The 26,961-nt window shown below is 36.2% G+C and overlaps 2 protein-coding genes across 2 annotated transcripts in view; one reads left to right on the top strand and one right to left on the bottom strand.

Annotated features, from left to right (window-relative positions):
• The first annotated feature begins 1,482 nt into the window (after window positions 1-1,482).
• Window positions 1,483-11,375, top strand: LOC123548585 (chitinase-3-like protein 1). The gene is made up of 9 exons (XM_045335963.2): window positions 1,483-1,642; window positions 3,592-3,772; window positions 5,157-5,409; window positions 7,200-7,303; window positions 7,599-7,722; window positions 8,223-8,408; window positions 8,639-8,761; window positions 8,962-9,211; window positions 9,714-11,375. The coding sequence occupies exons 1-9, from the start codon at window positions 1,561-1,563 to the stop codon at window positions 9,899-9,901; spliced, it is 1,491 nt and encodes a 496-aa protein (XP_045191898.2). The 5' UTR covers window positions 1,483-1,560; the 3' UTR covers window positions 9,902-11,375.
• Window positions 11,376-16,134: 4,759 nt separating this feature from the next.
• The window catches only part of LOC123548581 (neurochondrin-like), a 32,804-nt gene continuing 21,977 nt past the window's right edge, over window positions 16,135-26,961 (bottom strand). Inside the window, exons 11-18 of the mRNA XM_045335955.2 lie at window positions 26,812-26,924; window positions 25,277-25,973; window positions 24,380-24,503; window positions 23,906-23,989; window positions 21,191-21,361; window positions 20,472-20,570; window positions 19,838-19,955; window positions 16,135-18,591 (exon numbers count right to left, since the gene is read on the bottom strand). Of these exons, the coding sequence (XP_045191890.2) occupies window positions 18,546-18,591; window positions 19,838-19,955; window positions 20,472-20,570; window positions 21,191-21,361; window positions 23,906-23,989; window positions 24,380-24,503; window positions 25,277-25,973; window positions 26,812-26,924 (1,452 nt within the window). The 3' untranslated portion in view covers window positions 16,135-18,545. The remainder of the gene's footprint in view (window positions 18,592-19,837; window positions 19,956-20,471; window positions 20,571-21,190; window positions 21,362-23,905; window positions 23,990-24,379; window positions 24,504-25,276; window positions 25,974-26,811; window positions 26,925-26,961) is intronic.

Genomic DNA, 26,961 nt, shown 5'->3' on the forward strand with positions numbered 1-26,961 from the left:
GATTTCGATAATATGATGGCAGATTGAGTTGTCATGTTGGCTGGCGAAGACATGACATCACGACTAAATAAGCTTTTTTCGAGTTGTCGTAATGTTGTGTCGTCTTATTTTCGAAAAAAATTCTTAAAATTCGAAACAGCAGAAATGATCCACCGTAAGGACAAATGAAACAAAGGTTTCCTTGTTGGCGGATATGAAAATATCGTTCAGGCACCCTTCATTTTTTGAGCTATTGTGTTTTGGCCTCGCCAGCTCGACAACATGAAAGAACGACATATTTTATAATTGTCGAATTGAGTTGTGCTGTCGTGTTGAACATTTTCATACATGCGAACACAAAGTTTCGACAGAAAGTCTTTTGAGTTGACGATTTTTGTTCATTTTTTCGTGTTTTCGTATTGTTGTTTCTTTGCCTCGCTAACACAACCCGCCTCTGACATGGCAGAAATTAGCGATACCTTTTGGTTATTTTTTTAAGTTTATGTTTTAAGTGGAGCCTATGATAGCTAGATAAGGTCTATACCCCATTTGTGAAGCAAATACAGCTATGTTACACCGCAAAGTTGGTAACAAACTTAGTTGAAACGTCCCGTGCGATTCGTCAAGGAAAATGGAATGAAACGAATTTCGGTATGTATACTAGTCCGTACAATCAACGAATAACTTACTCCAATTTAATGTATAACTTAGAAAACATTGCGTGTTCAGGTTAAACTAACGTACTCCGAATGTTCAAGCATTTAGCGTCACGGTCCAGCGTTTTGGTACATATATCTGACGCACTTTTATAGAGCACTTCCAGGACACAATGCGACCAACGTGTTTTGGTAGTGACTACCTCTATCGAATTTTGGTATTCAGTACAACTGGTCGGTTCATTTTGATAGTCAGTACCAAAAAAGCGAATTTTAGTACTCTGATACAGAAAACGTCAGTACCACAAAGTCATTTTATCTTTGAAATCATGACGCCTTTGCCATAAATGGATTTTTCTATAATATAAACTATAAGATTTACCGTTTATCAAGGACACGTTGTTTTAGAAGTTACGTAACAATTATATCAGCAAATGCCGGTATTAAAATAATATTGTGTTGTTCAAAGCATGCTTGACTTGTCTGCAATGAAAACATTGATTTTAAAATGACGTATGAAAACATATTAATGTGTAGTTTAAATAATTAACATATCACCATCTGAAGTATATTTGAATATAAAGTTTAATGGACCTATAGACGCACGTTGTTCTGTCATACATACTGCATGCACTTGTCAAAATCCAGATTGACAACCTTACGCTGTGTTACGTATAACATTCAAAATGACTTTATTAAACAGCTTTAAATTACATCTAATCAGATCACAGCATCAGAATTATATGAATCATAATAAATAAAGATCACCTTCCGGAGTGATAAAATGATAAACAATACCGGAGAGAAAACAGGATGGCCTGACTGTATATATAACACTCATCCACCGCGGATTTGTCATTAAACTACTTAAGCTGCAGATGCGCATTAACTTTGTTATTAATTAATTAAACTGAAACAAATCAACATGTCAGTGTTACAACTAAGGTGGATGAATTATATATTTTCCGTGGCTTTAACAGTAGCATCGGTTTCGCAGTTTTGTCAAGGTAAGAATATTTCATAAATTTTCTACATGTAGGTGCATTTTCTACATGTAGGTGCATGGAGCAAAAATTAATCAACTTCGGCGAATACAGCTCACATATTTTAAAGCGACTTGCCTGAAGCTGAACATAGATACCATTTTTCATGTAACTTGCGTTATCGCATAGTGCGGCAATTTTCCTTTGATCTTTGCAGCATGTTATACATAGTAACACACATTATTACTACAAAACTGTGCTGATATCTTACAAAACTGTTGCGATATATATCAACACGGAAATCTCTATGGAGTTTCATAAGAAAAAAAGTGTTCCGATATATATCAGCACAGTAAAACTGTTCCGATATATATCGGAACACTTTTTCTCTATTGAGGTCCTATCAAGGGAGTATAATTTTTTCCTTTGAAGAAAAGATGATTTTAAGTCCAATTTACAGTTCACAGAGAAAGAATTGTCACAAACACCTACATTTATAAAGTAAAATAATAAATAAACTAGAATATTTCTCCTTGATAGTTACTGCCAAATTCAGAAATACATGAAATATATGAAATTCTGATGTTTCTCAAATGTTTCTTTTTCTTTGATTTTTTTTACAAACAAAACAACAAGTTTTACAATATGTCTGGCCAATGAAATGCAAAGATTTAAAACCAATGCAGAAATTTGTTGGGTACTTTTATCTGGGAAACACATTTTCTAAAACAGAAGTTTTAGTGTTTCAGTCAGCGAGGCGCAGAAAGGGAATCAAAATAGTAAAAATAATAATAAACAAATTTAAATGAAAATAATATATAAATTTTAATGATAAACTATGCGATAAAACAGTTATAATATGTAGTGCTCGTGTGTTACCAGGATATATCAGAGCTAGGGGTACATCTCGTTATTTTTCTCTTCACATATCTGTCTCGGCCTACCGGCCTCGACGATATGTGCAGAGAAAAATACCCTCGATGTACCCCTAGCTCTGATATATCCTGGTAACACACTCTCACACATACTATAACTATTACAAATTTTGATGATATTTTACGAGCATTATAAGTATAGCTAAATTTTTTATCTCATTTTACTGCGTCAGTTACGCAGCATATTTATCAGATTAAAAGAGTGGACCGTCTACAACTCACTGAATCGCTATAACTTCATTTTTTATAAGTTTTAACGAAACGGTTTCCCCAGTTCAGACGAAGTTTAATGTTAATTAACAGACTTACTACATACATATTTTTATAAGTTAAGATCTTTGTGTAATACATAACTGTTGCTATATAGCTGCTAGTTAAGATGTTGTCAATAATTTACCTATGTGCATATATATAATATGAACTGTTAGGAATTTCATATATCATCCTAGTGGTATAGTTGCTATACTTTTCAGCGCATGTAACAAAACTAATCAATATTTGAGCCGCACCATGAGAAAACCAACATAGTGCATTTGCGACCAGCATGGATTCAGACCAGCCTGCGCATCCGCGCAACCGCGCATCTGCGCATCATGCTAATCAATATTTGAGCCGCACCGTGAGAAAACCAACATAGTGCATTTGCGACCAGCATGGATCCAGACCAGCCTGCGCATCCGCGCATCATGCTGTCCGCTAACTGTCTCTCTAATTATAACAGGCTTTGAAAGCGAACAGCATGGATCCTGACCAGACTGCGCGAATGCACAGGCTGGTCTGGATCCATACTGGTCGCAAACGCACTATGTTGGTTTTCTCATGTTGCGGCTCATTTTGTCTTACATATTACTACACCTGGCTTAAAGTCAGAGTTTTTTTTTATTTCCGCTGTTGACCAGCAGGAGAATCTCAATTGCTATGATTTAAACCTGGATCTCGAAAAAAAACCCTAGTAGTTTCTGGTTATATGGTGTCATTTACAACCATTCTGTTACTAGTATAATAATAATGTTCAATGTCATGTCTTGACGTTTACAGGAGATCACGGTTCGAAGTATAAGAGGGTATGTTACTACACGAACTGGTCCCAGTATCGCCCCGGTCAGGGCAAATATACCCCCGACGACATTAACCCCAAACTGTGCACACATATCATCTATGCTTTTGCCAAGGTGGTCAATAGTGAGCTGAAAAAAGTGGAGTGGAACGACGATAAAATGTAAGTTTTAAAAAGTGCACAATATTTATTAACGATAAATATACGCCGAGATTGGCCAGTTAGTCAGCAAGTGTCAAAGAAGTGGAGGTGTCAAATGTGTTAATACCTTGGATTCGAACCCTGAAAGAAGCACAGCTGTACCTCATCTTAGTTACTACAGGGCCCAGTCAGTCAGTCAGTCAGTCAGTCAGTAACATCTCCAAATTATTATTGTTTGATCAAATTTTGTTATCAGATGCAAGAATACTACGCGTGTTATTACGAAAAAAAAGAAAAAAAAATGCAAAATTTCATTACCACAAACACACTGATGAAAAAGTTGCACTAAAGTAATTATTTGGTCTCCACAGTCAAATTAGACTAAATTAAACGTTGTTTTTAGAATTTAACAAAAAATATAAGGAGAACAACATGATACAGTAATTAAATCTTATTTCATACAAAGACAAATATTTTACAGGATTGACTTAAATTCTGTTTTTGTTGCCATTGCTGTTGTAGTTTTTGCTGAAACTGCATTTCCCATGCAAATTTCAAATTTTATTTCATTAATTAATGCAACAAAGAATAGATAATTGACAAGTGACATTAACGTATCGTTACTAAAGCCGCAAGGACCGGTATCTCAAAGCAATTAATAAAATGTGATAGATTTTTTTTCCTTTCTACATTTTATACTATTAGACATAGTTAAAAAAGGAAAAGAAATAAAAAAAAAAGTCAAACATGATATCAAAATTATTGTATTTTGGCTTTACGACATAAAACTGATAGAAAACAAGACAAAAAGACTTGTATGAATTGTCAAGACTAAGTAGAATACTCAGTAAAAATTAACTTTAATAATTGCAGTTCAACTGTATTTCCTCCTCCGAATATGTCGGTTGATTAATGCTACTTTAGTCCCGGCGACGGAGATTTGGCGTGCGCATTAGTGTTTTTCTGTTCTTTGTCTCTGCATTTCTAGTGGGCGAGGGGAGTGTAGTGTGTGTGTGTGTGTGTGTGTGTGTGTGTGTGTGTGTGTGCGCGTGTGTGTGTGTGTGGGCGGTGGAGGGGGGAGAGAGGGAGTGCAGAAAGAGACAACAGACACCGAAACAACGAAAAACAGAAAAAATATCGTTCTTTCAATGATAAAAAAACTCGATAAAAAGAGCAAACTATCCTTCTGTCTATGTAACGAGGAAGACAGAAAGAAATTGATAGAAATAAGCCGCCATGAATGAACATTACTTTTTCAATATCGGTTTTACAAGACCATCTCCATGCAATATACGCGCAATTTACCACATGGTGCTATTGCTTGGAAGTGACAATATATCTCATGAATCGTAGCTGGCGTACTATTCACTTAAGATTAGAATTGTTATATTTTAATAACATATAGGTTCAAGAAGTTACAGCAATTGAAAGTCTCGAATCCAGGTTTGAAGACACTAATTGCCGTCGGGGGGTGGAATGCAAGGAGTGAGGAATTCAGCAAAATGGTGAAGACAAAGCAAAATCGAAAGAAGTTTATTAAGTCATCGATTTCTTTCCTGCGTACCTATGGTTTCGATGGCCTCGACCTGGATTGGGAATATCCTACAAAAAGAGGCGGCAAGCCAGACGACAAGAAGAATCTTGTTCGTCTTGTTAGTGTAAGTTTTTGTTCGTCTTGTTAGTGTAAGTTGGAGTCATATTTACCACTGTAGAAACAAATAATGTAACAATTTCAAAACATTTTTTTTCTTTCACATTTTCATTGTCGTCTGTCCTTCCCTAACCCCAGCCACTGAAGACATGCACGAGTGTTGTAGCCTTTATGCACCGCGCATAATGGTGACACCAGATCTGAAAGGTAACAGTTGGCGGTAGGTGGTTTTAAAAGAAAACTCTTGTCAATTGTCATAAATGTAACCCCATGTTTTATCGATATTTTGGTCACAAGGTTGACGTTTGCAACCTTCACGCGGATTTATCATATCTTTGCCTCCTCATCGACGCTTTGTGGAATTCCGATCATGCTGACTGTATATGTAGTGCAGGCGAAAAAAAAGCAGAGAATATATCGATGTCATGCACGGGTGGTAAACGCGCAATCCAATTCCCATTGGGAATACGCTAAAAATGGGTTGCGCGACTTCCGGTGCTGGTGTTGCGCATCAATATATACAAAATCGAGGTAGGTGGACTTTTGTTTTTGTAAATAACGACACATTTACGAGTGCTTTCGAAAAAAAGCAAAATGCTATTCGACACAAAAGTGAATAAAGATCATATGTGTGAAATACCAACTTATTAATTTAAGAATCAGCTCTGCTATCACGAAAACTCTGCTGGCTCGAACTGTCAAAAAAGCATGGAATTATGAAAAATGCAAATTTTCTAACTCTTGTGCCTTCTTTCTGAAAATGTGACGCTTTTAATGATCAAACACGTGTAAAACAGTCATGAATATTACATACACTTGAATGAAATGTTGCTTTTTGGGGAAAGATTGGCAAAAATTAATCGGGAATGGGGTTGCGCCCCGGGAATGGAGTTGCGCGTATACATTATATACATTATGATGTATACGAGCAACTCCATTCCCGGTGCGCAACCCTATTCCCGATGATTTTTTTGTCAATTATGTCCCCGTAAGCAAGATTAAAAGCAAATAATTTTGATATTCGTTACTTTATAACAGTTGAGTTATCATAAAAAGATCAGATGTCCTCATACTAGGCATATGAGATCAGAAACTTCCATTTTTTGTTGATTTCATACTTTTTTCACGCTTCGTGTCGCCTGAGTTTTTGTGATAATAGAGCCGAATCATAAATTACAAACCAAATATTTTACATATATGATGTATTATCACATTTGTGTCGAATAGCATTTTGCTTTTTTCGAGAAAATTTATACTTGTCTCATACTAAGCAAAATCATAACTTCACATACCTCAATTTCGTCTTTTTTACGCGCAACACCAGCACCGGACGTTGCGCAACCCATTTTAAGCGTATTCCCGGCGGGAATTGGATTGCGCGTTTACCACCCGTGTCATGTCACTTTTATTTTCAAATAGTTTAACTTTTAGAACTGATAAAAATTGTCGTTACTGTCATGACAATTTGAGAGTTACAGTTGTAACCCGCTGTCACCATAGAAACGTTCTCGCATACCAGCTGCCGACTCGTGATGATGATGACTTTCAGACATATTTGAACTGACTTCACTTAAATGACTGAACTTGAGAAATATGTCACAGACTTTGATTATAAACAGCTAGGGAGAAAGTGTGTAAGCCAACCGTAGCTCAGTCAGCAGAGCATCGGGTCCCAGATTCCACATTATATTCTCATCTAGCAGAAGAACTGAAATGAAAATGCTATTCTCTCGTGATATACCTAGCCGTATTAGAATTTTATCACCATATTCCAGTATATTTTCCCTTATATTTCAGGCGATGAAAAGAGCATTTGCCAGAGATGGTTATCTGCTAACAGCCGCAGTTCCGGCGGGTAAGAAGAACATTGATGACGGCTACAATATCAGACGACTTGCAGCGTATGTTACAACTTCCTGTATTTTTAAGAAAAAAATGTATTATTTTCATTCTACATAAATATGCATTGAATTTTTTATAATTAAAATACAGTCACACGAAGTTATCTCGTCCTTTTTAGTCACTGACTGCGTTTTCATACTGATATATTTACATTTAATTTAATTTAATATGAAACAATTCAATATTAAACCTCAGTGTTGCTGAACATTAATGTAGATTTTCTAAGACATTGCTTTGAAGCCGGAATAAATAAGTGTACATGTATTTCTAAACTGATCAGGGTGCCTTTTTCAGGAATCTTGACTTTATAAACTTGATGGCGTATGATCTACACGGATCCTGGGATAAAACAACAGGAGAGAATTCTCCACTGTATCCGAGCAGTAAAGATTCTGGTGACAGACGACAATTAAACATGGTGGGTAAATCCTTCAAGTTGACTTACTATAACATTGTATCTAGAGTAACGAACGCTAGCACTTGTTAATGTTCTTTTTTGATTTGACTGTTCATTTTAATAGAAACAGTGAATAAAATATCGACCACTTACGTAGTAATGTGAGGATTCGATTACCGCCGAGCTTAACCCTTACCCTGCTAAATTTCTATAATGAACGTGTCCATCTTTCAATTTGGACGGTACCATTAACTGTTAAAAGGGGTGTTTACCAAAAAGATACTGATTGAATGGCGAACAGTGCAGACCATGATCAGACTGCATGGATGTGCAGGCTGATCATGATTTACACCGGTCGCAAAGGCAGAATCAGTCGTGTCCAGCATTATAAGGGTTAACACATTTCGCCGTTATTATATATATACTGAATTTTCCAGGGGCCTTTTCAATTAAAAGTAACTTATTAAACATTCTATGTGCCTGATGGTCAGAATTCCAAAATAGGCTAAATCTTATTACAGAACTGGGCAGCCAACTACTGGGCCAAAAAGGGTGTTCCAAAGCAAAAGTTGATCATTGGCATGGCAACATATGGGAGGTCCTTCACACTGACTAATCCAGCACAGAACCACATGGGTGATCCAGCAAGAGGGGCGGGTCAGGCAGGAAAGTTCACTAGGAGCGCTGGATTTTTGTCATATTACGAGGTAAAACTCTACATACCATTAATATTCTGTAAAGTTTGTTACCATTTTATGTGTTTTTATTCTGTGTTTTTAGGTATAATTGTTAAAACATACGCTAACTGTTACCTATAATTTAAAAAAAAAAACAGCGTCACAAAAAAGTTGGTAAAGAAAATAAGATTTATTGAAACTGATAAATATGCATTATTTGTCTTGTTATCTAAAATATGTTTATTGGCTATGTTTTATAGATATGTCAGATGCAGGAGAGTGGGCGTGGCGAGGAACGCTGGGACAATGAACAAAAAGTTCCATACTACGTTAACGGAAGGCTGTGGGTTGGTTACGACAATATGAAAAGTATTACAGAGAAGGTAATCGGCCTTTTAATGAAAATACGTTTTAAATGTAAAAACTGCTTCAGTTGAAAACTCTCATTTAGAACAATATAAAATACGACATAATGATAGAAGATGTGAAAAATGTCACATGATATGTGAAGGGCAATGAAAAGCATGTCTAAAAGGGAGTTAGTATTATTATATTATAAATAACAAATATGTGAATGTTACAGGTCAATTGGTTAAAAGATAATGGATACGGTGGTGCTATGATATGGGCATTGGACCTAGATGACTTCAAAAATGTGTGTAAGTCTTCCGGTCGGCCATACCCGCTTCTCAGCGTTATAAACGACCTCCTTACGTCAGAGCAAGTAAAGACGACAAAGCCAACGGGAGGTACAAAGACAACACGACCTAGCAGACACACGACGGCCCCTGTCACAACGACAACACAGAGAACAACGACACACAACGGGAAAGGTGCGCTTTTTATCCACCATAATAATTATCAGTAATTGTGATGGAGAGACTTTTATCTTACAAATCTGTAAACGTTTGATTTCACGCTTTGAAAACGTACAGTGTCTCGAACACTTTTCTTAATTTGATTAAGTTTTTTTGTTGTTGCTGTATTCCTATGTTCATATAAAAGTTAATGATATGATTAATTGTATCATTTGTTCCCATACATAGAAATATGTACTAGTTGTTCAGGATAATCAGTCAGTTACATTAGCAAACATTTGAACATCTGCAATTTACTCCTTGTAAGTAACATGTACAGTTACGATTATATCAGCTAACGGGTTCACTGTCTACTCAACTGACAGGTTACCCTGAATGACATGTAGTCACAACCCAATACTATTTCTTTTTTTTTATATTTTGTTCTGAAACAATATACACGTGTATAATGCAAAAATATAAGTAAAATCTGTATTAAGGAGTGTCGTTTAGGATAAAAATGTTTTCACTATTACAGAATTCAGTTGTGTGAACAGAGCAGACGGATTTTATCCCGACTCTTCCTCGTGCAGTCATTTTTACAGATGTGTAGACCATCATCCTTTCCATTACGTGTGCCCAGGTAACCTGTACTACAACCCAAAACTTAAACTGTGTGATTGGCAAGACAATGTTGACTGCAAGTTGGATTTCTACGGGTATTAGTACTGAAGAGGACACTGAATTTACAACAGAAACTCCAATTCAACAAAAAAGTTGTACTTTAAATCAAAAACTTATTCTGAAAAAGAAAAATATCCATCATTCAATTTTGTATGTATACCAAAAGTGTGGTAATATCTGGGGCCAACCTCTCTAGAATCAATTACATTTGTTGTGAAGCCATTGTTTTTAATATGCTATGACTTTTACATGCAGTCAAACCTATCATAAACAGCACCTCCTAATAAAGGCCAATACTACACACCTGCTTATAAAGGACTATTTTTTTCTCTTCCCGTTTCGTCTATTTAATCGTCCTGTCTTGAGATACGCCTGTCAACAAAGACCACTGGCTATTTTCATTTACTGTGTGTTTACATACAGGTTTGATTGTAATGGGAACGACAGGGTCACCGTAGAGAGGTGTTCTCTCTTTAGGGGTGTTATTACTCACAATCTAAGCCTCGTTTTGGGTAACAATGCGCATATAACTCTGCATGTTACCGAATCTTAAACTGGCTTAACATTTATTTAATAACGTTATGTAATTATACTTTTTTAGTAACCATAATTTGTTATACAAGCTATTTTGTTAAACTAAACTTCTTTTATTAATTGTATTAATACTTTCTAGTCAAAATATTTATCATTTTGTCTACATACTCAAGATGAATTTTAGCAACTCACGTGTTTTTTTTTGTGTTTTAAAAATAACCACAACCACGTGTGTTTTTCGTTTAACTTGACTAACGATGCCCCTTTTTTGTTTGCTTCATCGTGCATTTGAATAACTATTATCAAAAATAACATTCTGTTTCATATTTAGTGTTGAGATCGTGTCTTTTATACATGATTTGGTATCTACAAGATGTTTTTTTTTTTATTTCCACTCTTTAATTTTTATTTTGCTGTTTACTGGCTGTGCAAATCTTAAAGTAGTTTTCTGCTTTCTTATTACATATACAATAGAACTAGACAAATTGTACACAGTCAACAAAATTGATGAAAGTAAAACAATAATCAATAATGGCACATTTTCTTGTCATTGATACAAGGACATTTCTAAAAGACACTTTGTGTTGCATTGTACTCCAGACAAGATTGTGAACGCAAAAATGTGTAGGCAATCTGGCAATCTGTTGAGATCTGGGAATCTTTTAAAATTGCAAATTTCTTCCTCCATATTATCTTAAAACCCAGTGGCACAGAGTCAGAGAAAAGGGACTATGTAAAAATTCATAAAAAGTTGTTTTGAAGATAACTTTATGGCAAAGAAATTTATTTTGAATGACGTTAGCCTATATATGTAAATACAGGTATCATTGCTCATTAAAAACATCATCTTCGTCACTGTTTAAAATCCTCTCCAATAGTATAAATCGATCCAGTATTTTTGTCTTATTTCTTATTTCTTTACTTTGTATATTATGCTTTTGTAATACTTTATACTTTTCTAATAAAGCATTTAAATAAAATATGACGTTGTTCTTTTATGTTTAATATCATCTGTAGGACATGTGAATCTCTTTTGTGGCAGTTTCTCGCACTATTATTTATGAAAATAATGAACACAATTACATGTTGTATTTATATGGAGAAACGATTAGCAGCAGAACCATCTCATTATCCACCACGTCATTCGCACATCGCATCCCAAATATCCAGGATCGCCCGATGCTTCGGTCGGTGGATCCAGCTATGATACGCAAGTTCAACAGATGCATACCGGTAACACTTTTGAGTATCAATACAAATGTATATGAAAGACGCACGAATAAGACTTACGATTGTTACATTATTAACGATACATGAATAATAGCTTTTTATTGATAAAATTTTAGATACAGGAATAAGGCTTCCGATTATCAAATCTGAACTACAGACGAATAAATAAATATGTCTCGAAAAAAAAAGTTATCGTCGAAAATGCTCTCTTCACAATGTCCAATATACAAACCCACTCCACAATACTCACTCCGCAATAAATAATGTGTTAATATTGGATGTACATATACAATATTTTGATTTATGGACATTTTATGCGGTACAGAAACACATATAATGCAAACATAAGGTGACTCAGTTTCATAGAATCGCGCCATTTGTTGGAAAAGCATCAAACTTGGTAAAAATGTTAATTTGTTTTATATGAATTTGAAAATGAAAGGAAGTTGTAAAATGAATCATGGCCGACAGGTTACAATTGGTCGCTAAAATAGAAATATTACTTCCAATAATCTGCAGTCATGCCAAATATCTCTAAAAACACAAAAATGCGGCAACATATTAATAGTGAATAGTGTAACAATTTACCACATCTGTAACAATATATATGAGAAAGATTATTAAACAAGAGATCACAGAGTGATCTTGGCGCCCACTATTGAGCCATTTTTGAATGTTCCAAATTTCAAGACTAGATCAAGGTCAAAATCAAGGTCAAAGTTCATTTCGGTACACAAAACTGTGCATGTGGTCCAAATTTGAAGCTGTAGCTTGAGAAATGTGAAATTAGGTCACTACTCCAATTTCAAGGTCAAAGTTCATTTCGGTACACAAAACTATGCATGTGCTTCAAATTTGAAGGCTGTAGCTTGAGAAATGTGAAAGAAGGTACTAGGTAAAAATCAAGGTCAAATTTCAATTCAGAACACAAAACTATGAATATGGTCCAAATTTGAAGCCTGTAGCTTGACAAATGTGAAAGTAGGTCACTAGGTCAATCTTAAGGTCAAAGTTCATTTCGGTACACAAAACTATGCATGTGTTCTAAATTTGAAGGCTGTAGCTTAGGAATTGTGGAAGTAGGTCACTAGGTCAAAATCAAGGTCAAATTTCATTTCGGAACACAAAACTATGCATGTGGTCCAAATTTGAAGCCTGTACCTTCAAAAATGTGAAAGTAGGTCACTAGGTCAATGTCAAGGTCAAAGTTTATTTCTGTACACAAACCTATGCATGTGGTCCAAAGCTGAAGGCTGTAGCTACAGAAATGTGAAAGTAGGTCACTAGGTCAAGATCAAGGTCAACTCATGTCAAGGTTCATCTAGCCACTCAAAACTATACATAAGGTCCAAATTTGAATTTGAATGTTGTTGGTTATGACAAGAAGATTTTTAAAGTTTTTCCCTATATAAGTCTATATAATTAAACCGTGTGACCCCTGGGGCGGGGCTATATTTGACCCTAGAGAAATAATTTGGATAACCTTGGTAGAGGACCGCTAGATGATGCTACACACCAAATATCAAAGTCCTAGGCCCTGTGGTTTTGGACAAGAAGATTTTCAAAGTTTTTCCCTATATAAATCTATGTAAATCATAACAAGAGGACCATGATGGTCCTGAATCGCTCACCTCTTCCCACATGACCAAGTTTTGAGTATGACGTCGTTTTTTCTATTATTTGACATAGTGACCTAGTTTTTGAGCTCATGTGACCCAGTTTTGAACTTGACCTAGATATTATCAAGATAAAAACACTGACCAATTTTCAAGAAGATCCATTGAAAAATATGGTCTCTAGAGAGGTCACAAGGTTTTTCTATTATTTGACCTATTGACCTAGTTTTCGAAGGTACGTGACCCTGTTTTGAATTTTACCTAGATATCATCAAGGTGAACATTCTCACTAATTTTCATGAAGATCTCATGAAAAATATGGCCTCTAGAGAGGTCACAAGGTTTTTCTATTTTTATACCCACTGGCCTAGTTTTTGACCGCATGTGACCCAGTTTCGGAACTGACCTAGATATCATCAAGGTGAACATTCAGATCAATTTTCATGAAGATCCATTGAAAAATATGGCCTCTAGAGAGGTCAAAAGATTTTAATAATTTTAGACCTACTGACCTAGTTTCTGACCGCAGTTGACCCAGTTTCAAACTTGACCTAGATATCATCAAGATGAACATTCAGACCAACTTTCATACAGATCCCATGAAAAGTATGGCCTCTAGAGAGGTCACAAGGTTTTTTTATTATTTGACCTACTGACCTAGTTGTTTAAGGTACGTGACCCAGTTTCAAACTTGACCTAGATATTATCAAGATGAACATTCTGACCAATTTTTATGGAGATCCATTCACAAGTATGGCCTCTAGAGAGGTCACAAGGTTTTTCTATTTTTAGACCTACTGACCTAGTTTTTGACCGTACTTGACCCTGTTTCGAACTTGACCTAGATATCATCAAGATGAACATTCAGATCAACTATCATACAGATCCCATGAAAAATATGGCCTTTAGAGAGGTCACAAGGTTTCTCTATTATTTGACCTACTGACCTAGTTTTTGATGGCACGTGACCCACTTTCGAAACTGACCTAGATATCATCAAGATGAATATTCAGACCAACTTAAATACAGATCCCATGAAAAATATGGCCTCTAGAGAGGTCACAAAGTTTTTCTATTATTTGACCTACTGACCTAGTTTTTGATGGCACGTGACCCACTTTCGAACTTGACCTAGATATCATCAAGGTAAACATTCTGATCAATTTTCATGAAGATCTCATGAAATATATGGCCTCTAGAGAGGTCACAAGGTTTTTCTATTTTTAGACCTACTGACCTAGTTTTGGACCGCACGTGACCCAGTTTTGAACTTGACCTAGATATCATCAAGATGAACATTCAGACCAACGTTCATACAGATCCCATGAAAAATGTGGCCTTTAGAGAGGTCACAAGGTTTTTCTATTATTTGACCTACTGACTTAGTTTTTGATGGCACGTGACCCAGTTTCGAACTTGACCTAGATATCATCAAGATGAACGTTCTGACCAATTTTCATGAAGATCTTATGAAATATATGGCCTCTAGAGAGGTCACAAGGTTTTTCTTTTTTTAGACCTACTTACCTAGTTTTTGATGGCACGTGACCCAGTTTCGAACTTGACCTAGATATCATCAAGGTGAACATTCTGACCAATTTTCATGAAGATCTTGTGAAATAATGGCCTCTAGAGTGGTCACAAGAGTTTTTTTATTTTTAGACCACGACTAGTTTGAAGGACACGTGACCCGTTCGAACTTGACCTAGATATCATCAAGATGAACATTCTGACCAACTTTCATAAAGATCCCATGAAAAATGTGACCTCTAGAGTGGTCACAAGCAAAAGTTTATGGACGCACGGACGACGGACACCGCGCGATCACAAAAGCTAACCTTGTCACTTTGTGACAGGTGAGCTAAAAATAAACAAAGGGCCATAACTCACTCAAAAATTGTTGAACCAGTCTGATTTTCAGAGGGACACAACTAGGGTACCAATACATCATTCTGACAAAGTTTGGTCAAAATTCCCCCAGTAGTTTCTGAGGAGATGCGATAACGAGAAATTGTTAACGGACGGAAGGACAATGGACCACGGATGCAGAGTGATTTGAATAGCCCACCATCTGATGATGGTGGGCTAAAAATCTCCATGTGTTTAAGGTATGTACTAAAGGTGTCGAAGATTGTGTGGAGAAAACCTATTTAGAAGAAACCTGGTCTTGAACCCGTAACATTGTAACTTGCTTAAACTCAATGCTGATGAATACAGAAGTGATGTTGTTCACATCCAAGCATTGCTTACATATCGAAGATGACCAGCGACTGATAAAAGCAGCAAAGTACATGTATGAGAGGAATCTCGGACAGTGTGAGTCTTTAACATGAACATGTAACAACAGTTGGTTTGTATATACACTACTACGCATAATAAGTCAGATCAGACACACTTCACCAGTGATGCAACCAACACTAATGATTTGCTTGTCGTGACGTCTTTCCTGTTTATGGACATAAGTTTCCCACACTTTGTTTAAATATGCTGATGTACGAAATAGTTCTAAAATGAAATCCGTTCGATTGATTTTATTTTCATTATTATTTCCTGTATATGGTATGCAAGAAAATGACTCTAAGGTAACTGTTTATGCGGTAACTTGGTAGAGCCTCGTTACCGCCTAAACAGCTACCCTCAAAGCCCAAAATTCCCATTTGCACCTACAACCAGTGAAAGAATCTTACAGTATGAACCATATTTATATCCAATGAATGCTGAAATGCCTAATGAGAATAAACTGAAGAGTGTCATTATGGGGTCCATTACCTGAACTGTAAAGTTTTGTGTCTTGGCTAATGGCGCAAGAGTAGTCAAACCTTGACATGTATTATACATCACAAGTGACCATGTGCTTTTACTGTGAAAAAATATCAGTAAAAAGAAAATACTGTCTTATTTTTTCTGATGTTTTAATATTTGAAAATCCACAACAATCAAAAAACAAATACTTTACAATCAAAAATCTGCATTAGTTAAAAACACATAAAAGTTATATAAATATCCAATAGCAACATTGAAGAACAAGTGCAAAAATATACATATCAAAATCTCTTAACAGATGTAACAAAAAACTGGTTCAAGATAATAGACTCAAGTTTGTAGACCAGCCTAGAAATGCAGCCTTGCCATTGGTCAGTTGTAAAACTGTGCTCAAAACAACAAATCAGGTGCTAGAACTTTTTGACTGGTCTTCAAACTTATTATAACCTTAGACCCTGACATCAAGAAATCTTGAGCAATGTTTATTTCAAGTGCCTATTTCTCATTAAGTAAACACACTCTTTTGTAGTTGGTTAAATCATTTACTGAAATAAATATCTAACAGAAAAATCATAAAGATGGTTTTGTTTTTTTTCTATACAATGTAACAGAATTATGTCAAATCCTCTTAACTAAGGAAATTCTGAATTTGTAGATCATATGGTATCGGCTGAAATCCTTATCAAACTATAATCAACAAGTCTAGAGCTTGTAGAATATGAAATGCCCCCCCCCCATTGATGCATTCAGTAATTGCACAAGGAACAGAAATTATTTGATCACTGTAACCAAAATTTCTACTGTTCTGGGTCAATGTGACCTTGACCTTTTGACCTACTGACCTCAAAATCAATAGAGGTCACCTGCTGGTCATGATCAACCTCCCTATTAAGTTTCCTGATCCAAGGCCCAAGTGTTCTCAAATTATCATCTGGAAATGATTTAACTGTTCTGGGTCACTGTGACCTTGGCCTTTAGCCTACTGGCCTCAAAATCAATAGGGGTCATCTGCTGGTCATGACCAACCTCACTATCAACTTTCATGTTCCTAGGCCAAAGCATTCTTGATTTATCATCTAGAAACGGATTAGTCTACATTCCGACTTACATCTGCAAAACAATATACCCCTCCTTCGAAGGGGGGCATAATTACATGAGGTTCAATAAATACATGGTTCAACACACAAGGCCAAATATAAATCCACCTTAATTTTCTTATTTTCAAATTGAAGAATTCAGTATGATCTCGGTTTACGCCACCTCCAAAGAGCAAACACCTCTATAATAAAGTGTTGTAAAAGGGCAGAAGTACTGTTTCTGCATGTAATAAAGAAGCACACAGAAGAGATTTTCACTTAAATGTTTCCAGTAGAACACTCTGTAGAGAATTTGTATTGCATCTGTATATTCACAATACAAACCAATCTGTGTATTTATATGTATGCAAATCAATACAGAGAAACACTACTTGCTTTAGCATACTAGATGACTTCAGCAACCAAGCCCACTTGAGTCTGGGCTATCATTTTTTGACTTTCTATATGAAATTACTATGGCTGGATTAAAAGCCTATAACTTGGTTGCCTGAGCATGTTACCTATTCTCTGTGTATTAATCTATTCCTAAATTTGAGCACATGTTTCAATAATTTCTGCTCATTTCTCAATCAGGATGGAACAGATAATTCAAAACGTTTGCACGCTGTGAGAATTGCCCGGATATATTCTCCAATTATGTAAACTGTTTGTATGTTGATGTATTTGAGACGCTAATGATATTGTTTATTGATGATAGATTAAAAAAAGCTTCCTACATCGGTAATTGTCTGCATCAGATTGAATCAACTATGCACTTACAAATGTACTTATAATATCCTTTTGCAGGGCTGGGAAGATATTTTGGAGACCAAAATTGGGAGTCTGAGCATGTGCTGAAAACTGAGCACATTTTTTTTTTTAAAAAGTGGAAAAAATAAAACAAAATCAATCTGATAAATAAATATAAAACTTTTAAGTATTTGTTGTTTCTATATATATACCATTTAAAAATAGTCAATATTTGGGCTGCCCAAAATTTGTATCATTGAGCAACCTAATTTTTTACTGTACTGGTTGTTTCAAATGGAGGTGTTTGTTTAAACTGTTTTCATCACAACAATAAAGATAATTATGCAGTTAACTCTGGGTTAAACATCACCCGTTAACAAAAACTAACTGGCCTTAAAGACCATTTATTCAATTTCTAACTTAATCTTAACTTGGGTTGTCCCAACTGTAGCCTTTATAGACAGGTATGACTGTACAGGTAACAATGTACTGACAGACTCAGTCTCTGATATCTTTTATCAAACACACATCTTATATAACTATCATGTTCTTCAAGTAGATATTTGAACACTCAGCTCTGTGGAATATGGCAGCAGGCCTTTGAATAAAATGAACAATGGCTTCTTCTTCCTTTTAAATGGTTACCAGCGGTTGATGTTTCTATGGTTACCAGTGGTTGATGTTTCTATGGTTACCAGTGGTAGATGTTTCTATGGTTTATGATGCTTGAAGGATTTCTTGTAACTCTGGGGACTTGAATGATCTGAAATTATATAAAAGTAAAACAGCAATTATCACACTGCAATATACTTATTTATTTGTTAAGCTTATTAAAAGTCATCACAAGAAGCCCATCTGGGTGATTTCTTCAAAAGACTGTTAATAATGTTAGTGGCAGGATAGTGTAAAGTAAAGAAGACACTCCATTTCCAGTATTTTTTTCCGTTTTTTTTTAAGTGTGCCAGGTGTAAAGGGACTCTTCTCTCAATGTTAGTAATATTAAGGCTACTATTAAATAGCTAAGGTGACACACATGGAGGCAATGGTTACTGTCTTCTATCAAATAGCTGAGGAGACACACATGGTGGCAAAGGTTACTGTTTTCTATCAAATAGCTGAGGAGACACACATGGTGGCAAAGGTTACTGTTTTCTATCAAATAGCTGAGGAGACACACATGGAGGCAATGGCTACTGCCTTCTATCAAATAGCTGAGGAGACACACATGGGGGCAAAGGTTACTGTTTTCTATCAAATAGCAGAGGTGACACACATGGGGGCAAAGGTTACTGTTTTCTATCAAAAAGCTCAGATGACACACATGGGGGGCCAAGGTTATTGTTTTCTCTCAAATAGCTTACTAGGTGACACATATGGGGGGCAAAGGTTACTGTTTTCTATCAAAAAGCTGAGGTGACACACATGAGGGCAATGGTTACTGTCTTCTATATAACAGCTGAGGAGACAAACATTGTTGCAAAGGTTACTGTTTTCTATCAAATAGCTGAGGAGACACACATGGGGGCAATAGTTACTGTTTTTTCTATAAAATAGCTGAGATGACAAGTATGGGGGGCAATGGTTACTGTCTTCTATAAAATAGCTGAGGTGGCACACATGGGGCAATGGCTACTGTTTTCTATCAAATAGCTGATTTGACATACATAGGGGCAATGGTTACTGTCTGCTATCAAATAGCTGAGGTGACACACATAGGGGCAATGGTTACTGTCTGCTATCAAATAGCTGAGGTGACACACATGGGGCAAAGGTTACTGTCTTCTATAAAATAGCTGAGGTGACACATATGTGGCAATAGTTACTGTGTGCTATCAAATAGCTGAGGTGACACACATGGGAGCAAAGGTTACTGTTTTTCTATCAAATCGTCAATGTGCTATATATGGTACAAATGGTTGAAGTCTTCTATCAAATTGTCAAACAATTAAACTCTTTTGAATATTACTAAAGCTGCAACAAATACATTTATTTACAGAAAACAAGTATACCTGGCTAGATCCAGTCCTCCTTTCTCTCTTATCACAGATTTTGCTGACTTATTCACCTTAGCAACTGCCGTTAACAACAGCAAGAAACAACTCCTAGTTTCCTCAGCAACAGAATTTGCTGAAATATAAGCAGTCAATATTCAAACTTCTGAAGTTATTAATCTTTGGCTTGTTTTAAGATCTTTTCCTATTTAAGGCTCATATGTTTAAATAAAATTTGCATTACAGAACTTTAAGCTCTTAGCTGTGTGATGGATAAACTTTATAGACTTATCAAAACATTTCTAACTGTTGTTTCAAACGTCATAATAACAAGAAAACAACCAGAATTTGGCAAATAGCTATTTCCTTTTTGTTCCTTTGGATGATGTTACACAATTCGTAAAAAACTGACACTGCAGCAATTTTCTACTTAAAGAGGAAATGAAAAACAATTACACAGACAAGGAAGGCAACTCCCTGGCAAGAGCAAAATTGGATCGCATCTTCCAATATTCCTTCCCAAGGCCAAGTACTGGCCGACATCCAGAAAGCAGTGTCACAGTACATAAAACATAAGCTGAGACAACTTGCTCTGGAACTGATGTGAACTAAATAAGTTTGAAGTAACAATATCTTTCAAAACTATACAAACCCTTAACGTCTGTGAGTGTTTTTAGAAGGCCAGGTAACCAAGCAGTTTTTAAGACGATGCCGGGTAAATCTGGATATGCAGACACGCAGTATGCAAATGCTGAAAAAATAAAAGAAAACAAGTGGTCATAAATCTTTTAAAGTACAGCAATTTGTCAATATTGAAATAAGAATTTCATAAAATGTTTCTTACATAATTATTATGAATCATATATCATTTCCTCCAGTGTCACCATCTGTTACACAAAAAATTTCAAATTGACAAATAGGCATTTCAGTACTTGTCTACTCCTACTTTGACAGTTGACTACGAAAAACACTCCGTTATACTGTCTATTTAATACTCCTACAAATAAAATCATGCATATTTCACTGAAATTGAAATATGCAACTGGAAAGAGAACTTGTCATACATATCATTTTGATTTTCTACAAAAATACAGTGATTCAACATAAATTTTTCAACACAGCTGAAACTACCTTTATAGCCACCTATATTAACCAGCCACTTACCTTAAGCTGTCAGTCAGTTAATTTTGCAAACTGATTGTTCTAATTTCAAATTGGCTTAAGAAGCTGCTTAGCTTAAACAGCCGCCTGCCTTATGCAGTCAAACTGTGTCATTCCCTTTGATGGCTGCTTAATACAGGTTTGACTGTATGACATTCAAGATTTACAGAAAAATTGTAGGACAATTCTCAGTATGACACATGGTCTCACCTTGCATACTGAGGAACCATGTCTGTGATATTTGTTCCCATGCCATTTTGTATGTATCTATGATGTCTAGTGTAGCTTGTCTCTTCTTGTGTTTGGCCGTGTACGCCCCACTCAGGAATCGTATAGAGGACACAAAGAATCTGTCCACACTGTCCTTCTCTAGAAACTCGTCTAAACAAAACATAATTGTTCTAATGTAAGAATTTAAAAAATGCTTCTGTATATTATAAGTATATTACTGTAAGTATGGACCTTTTTTGCTATTATGTTTTAACTTTCAGACATTATGGCTGACTTCCCAACATAACATATATACATCCCAGGTGCCTTTTTCAGACTTTTGGCAATATTTCAGGCACTGACTAGCACCTTGTTAGAGCCACCGGACTTCCCAGAGCATTCCCAGAGCTACTGGACTTCCCAGAGCCATTGAACTTCTTAGAGCTACTGGATTTCTCAGAGCCACCAGACTTCCCAGAGCCACTGGACTTCCCAGAACCACCAGACTTCCCAGAGCCACCATCTTTCTGGAGCCACCGGACTTCCCAGAGCCACTGGATTTTCCAGAGCCACTGGACTTCCCAGAGCCACCGGACTTCCCAGAGCCACCAGACTTCCCAGAGCCACCCTCTTTCTACAGCCACTGGACTTCCCAGAGCCACAGACTTCCCAGAGCCACTGGACTTCCCAGAGCCACCAGACTTCCCAGAGCCACTAGACTTCCCAGAGCCACTGCACTTCCCACAGCCACTGCACTTCCCAGAGCCACCAGACTTCCCAGAGCCATTGTCTTTCTAGAGCCACCAGACATCCCAGAGCCACAGACTTCCCAGAGCCACTGGACTTCCCAGAGTCAAATGACTTCCCAAAGCCACTGGACTTTCCAAAGCTACCGGACTTCCAAAAGCCACTGGACTTCCTAGAGACAGCTGGATAGCTTCCCTGCAGTGTTAGTTTCATCTTTCATGTCAATGACAAATGTTTTAGAGATAGTAACCTTAACAATTAAACCAGTCATTCATAGAGACCATTTAGGACAGCTGTATTGTTATTTTTGTTGGGTTTTAAGTCACATGGACATAATTTTAGGTCATATGTGTCAATTTTCCAATTCTTTAATGATAGAAGAAGACCACAAGTGCTTTAGACAGTACTTTAGGCATGAATGGGAACCGGAGTTAAACCACTGACCTTCAACAAGCCAACTTCCTCACCTGATGACATGAGCTGGGCTCAAACTCACAAAAACTGAGCCAAGGAAGCCTTTTAGAACAGTTATATAGTTAGACAAAATCATATGTCCAATACTTGTGTATACTAAGGTCTCAGATCTATCACAAATACTCATGCATGATGCACATCCATATAGAAGGTGACACTTTACTATAATAATGCAGTTGAACAATACCAGTAAACAAGAGCACCGCCTTGCGGGTGCTGACGCTCATCTGATTTTTTTTGTGTAATAGAAATATTGTCCTACCCATGATTTTCTAAGTCTAAAAAGGGCCATCATTCTTGCAAAAAGCAGGATAGAGTTATGTTTCTTGATGTACAGTGTCCACTTCTGATGGTGAAAAACTGTTGCAAGTTTTAAAGCAATAGCTTTGATAGTTTATGAGAAAAGTTGACTTAAACATAATACTCAACCAAGAAAATGATTTTCTAAGTCCAAAAGGGGCAATAATCATTGCAAAAAGCAGGATGGAGTTATGTTGCTTGCTGTACAGGGTCTGCTTATGATGGTGAACAAGTGTTGCAAGTTTCAAAGCAATAGCTTTGATAGTTTAAGAGAAAAAGTTGACCTAAACATAAAACTTAACCAAGAAATCTGATATTTTCTAAGTCCAAAAGGGCCATAAATCTTGCAAAAAGCAGGACAGAGTTATGTTTCTTGCTATACAGGGTCAACTTATGATGGTGAACAAGTGTTGCAAGTTTTAAAGCAATAGCTTTGATAGTTTAGGATAAAAGCTGACCTAAACATAAAACTTAACCAAGAAAACTGATTTTCTAAGTCCAAAAGGGGCAATAAATCTTGCAAAAAGCAAGATGGAGTTATGTTTCTTGATGTACAGGGTCTGCTTATGATGGTGAACAAGTATTCCAAGTTTCAAAGCAATAGCTTTGATACTTAGGAGAAAAGTTGACCTAAACATAAAACTTAACCAAGAAATCTGATATTTTCTAAGTACAAAAGGGGCCATAAATCTTGCAAAAAGCAAGATGGAGTTATGTTTCTTGCTATACAGGGTCAGCTTATGATGGTGAACAAGTATTCCAAGTTTCAAAGCAATAGCTTTGATAGTTTAGGAGAAAAGCTGACCTAAACATAAAACTTAACCAGGCAACGCCGACGCAGACGCCGACGCCGACAACCGCTCAAGTGATGACAATAACTCATCATTTTTTTTCAAAAAATCAGATGAGCTAAAAAGAGGTTCAAAATGTCAGCTTTGGTAAGGAAACAAAAGGAATCTTATAACAGACTAGTATATGTTTAGGTCTAGTGGCTATTTCACAAAGTCAACCACAATCAATTCAAAACATAGGTATCTTGTAACCTGATAGAAAAGGATAAAAGTGTTTAACAAATGAGTCAGAATAGTTTCTATTTTAAGGTCAACCCTATATTCAGAATGTTAAAACATGACTACCTTACTAAGTGTAAGACTCTGAGCCCATATCCATCAATGTTTAAAGTTTTAAACTTACCAATGTTAGAGTGCAGGGCCCTGATCAGCATCAACCCCAGTGTTATCATATGTGACCATAACACTATATAATCTGGATCAAGCTCTGAAATATACAGCAAAAATTACAATGTTCAGTAGTTTTTCATTGGCCTTTGGACTTAGAAATAGCATAAAATGAAGTAAAGCAATTAACAAAATCACAACTACTTTGAAATCATTAAGCTACATAGCCGTGTATTAGTCATTCTGGCCTAAACCACTAAATTTCGTGCCCATGAAATTAATGATGCCACCATACTTACATAAATAGACTTACACACCAAGAATCTATAGATGTATCATACATGTGTGAAAGACCTCTGAAAACATCATTTAAATACTGTAAAATCATTAAACTTCGTGAAACATCAACATGTGTTAACTCGTGAAAGCGTATCATGTTGCTCAGCTACAGCAAGACTATATCTGAAAAACTCAAGTAACTTTTACTTACCAACAACGTGTATACCCTTACAGACAAGGAGCAGTATATGACAGAATTCCTGGTTTTCTGGTACCAGTGCTGGCTCCACTATGATCAAGTTCAGGAATATATTACACAAGATCACCAAACTGGACTGGAAAAAGGACATAATTATTTATTTACTTACTTTTTTCCCCATAAAAATAAACATTTCTATGTTATAAAAATCTGGATACAATCAAATTAACGACTTGACTAACTGCTGCCAAAATTGTAATAGAAGCTTGAAGTTTTTTTGAATCACTTCCTAGTTTGATTCCCAGAAAAAGTAGTACTGGTGTCATATGAGGAGAGGTCAAGACCCCAGAGGCTCGGACCCTCAACCAATTCATGACTGAGTAGCTAACATCCAAACCACACAACCACAACTCCCTTTAATATTTACAGGACAATGTGCCAATTAAACTGTAACTTCTAGGACATGACAATAGTGCTCCATATAGGACTCCAAAAACAGACACAGACAACGTGTTTTCTATACCTAGACACAAAACAGAGATTGATAATGTAATTCAATGTAGTATTCTGGAGGATTATGTATAGATGTCAAGAGTAGTGTACCCAGGAAACATTGGTATATCAGACCAATATAGGCAAGCTGATTACTATTTATTACATAGATCCAATGATTCAGTTGATATCAAAGTCAACAGCTAACTGCTATGTATCAGAACCATACAACTGCCTGATATGTAATGCTTGCTTGTAGGCAATGGTTTAACCTCTGTTTGTGTCATGATCTCATCTCTGGATAAAACAACTGATTTATGACTTTCAAATGAAGCAAAATCTAAAAAGTTTTATTTTTCAATATATGAGGCGCCTGTTCCCAAATGCAGGAAACAAAGGCCACTTATAAAAATTTACCAATGTTTCTCTAAGGTTTTCTTGTTCAACTAGTCTCTCCCACTGCCGCCACATGTACAAATCAAGCACACCTAGACCTCCACAGTTCAACAGGACATGTCGAGGTTCTTCCTCCGCCGTCAGATGGCACAATGCAGGCAACAGAAAATGTAAAATATCTGCCTTTTCATGCAGTTCTTGAAGTTCTGCAACATTAAGAACTTCCTTCTCTAGCCTAGAGTCACTTATTCTCTTTGCGTTCTCAACAGAATTTACTTCTTCAACAGAATCTTTATCATTTTCAACATTTTCAGTCCCTGAATTTTCATGATCTTTTTCATTATCAGTTTTTTTATCTTCTTCCTTACCACCCTGACTATCTGACTGTTCTAATGCAGTTTCCTCATCTTTTGATCCCTTACTTAAAGCTACATTTTCCCCATTACATTCTACTTTGTCTATAGAACCATTATCTTTATCAGTAACAGTGTCTGAAACTGTCACACCATTCATTTTCTTATTGAGATCTTCACTGCTGTCCACAACCATTTGTTCAACACTGTCTTTGATATTCTCATTACTATCCAGGTCCTTATTCGATTTTGATTCACTTTCTAGTGCGGTTTTGTTCTCTGTATCAATTTCGCTGTTTTCCCCTTGTGTAATACTGGATTCAATAGCTTTATTTCTTATTTTGTCAGGGGGTATGCACATTTTACTGCAATGAAAGATAATAGATACTGTTGTCTGACATCAGTCTAGATGAGATTTTATATTTGTACAGGTAAGAGGACATGAAAGACATTGTTATGAATTTCAATAAATGCCTTGGGTGACAAAATTCAGAACATTTAGATGTTAGATGAAAATAAAACACATGAAAAGCTTCATGGTTCAAAAACAATATATATTTACGTGAAGTGTTTTGCTGGTATAAATATCACACCAACACAGTTACAGGTCTTTCATGGCAGAGGAAGACCCCAGGTGTCATTCCATACATTATTTCAGGCATGCGTGGACACTGGGTAGAACCATTGACCTTCCATAAGCCACATGTATTGCTTCCTCAAATGAGAGAATTCTACAACCTTAGCAAGGATTCAAACTAACAGCAGGGAGGGGGAATGATTCAAAGTCAGCAAGGTTAACCACTTGGCCACACAGGTGAATGTGAAGTGCGTCACTCAATTAAGTAATCAAACTTTTAACAGAGACACTTATAATAATGTATCATGATTTACTTTGTATGCACATACATGTAAATTCTAAGCCTGTGAATTTATAAAATGGATACATTAATATACTGACTGCTCTGGGTTGCATGAGGATAAGCAAAATGCAATTCAAGTTATCAAGACTTCAAAGTGGTCCAAACATAGAAAATATGAGGAAAAACGGCTGGGGAACACATGAATTGCTTGTGTAAGCCCTGGTACTTGGGTAGTCAATGCTCCAGCAAGCAATGTTACCCTGTACATAGCCTCTAGACTAAAAGACTTCTTAGCAGTGCCTAAATTATATTATGTCATTCAGTTTGTATCAAGAGACCTTACCTGATCTGTATTAAGAAAGGTATAAGCTCATAAATTTCCTCCCTCAATGCTGATGTCTCCTCAGCCATCCACGCTCCCAGCACTCGTACAGTAGCCAGTATAATACTATTCCACTGTAATTATAATTTGCTTGAAATTAACACATATTTT

The sequence above is a fragment of the Mercenaria mercenaria genome, chromosome 6 (genome assembly GCF_021730395.1).
Source record: "Mercenaria mercenaria strain notata chromosome 6, MADL_Memer_1, whole genome shotgun sequence".
Taxonomy (NCBI): Eukaryota; Metazoa; Mollusca; class Bivalvia; order Venerida; family Veneridae; genus Mercenaria; species Mercenaria mercenaria.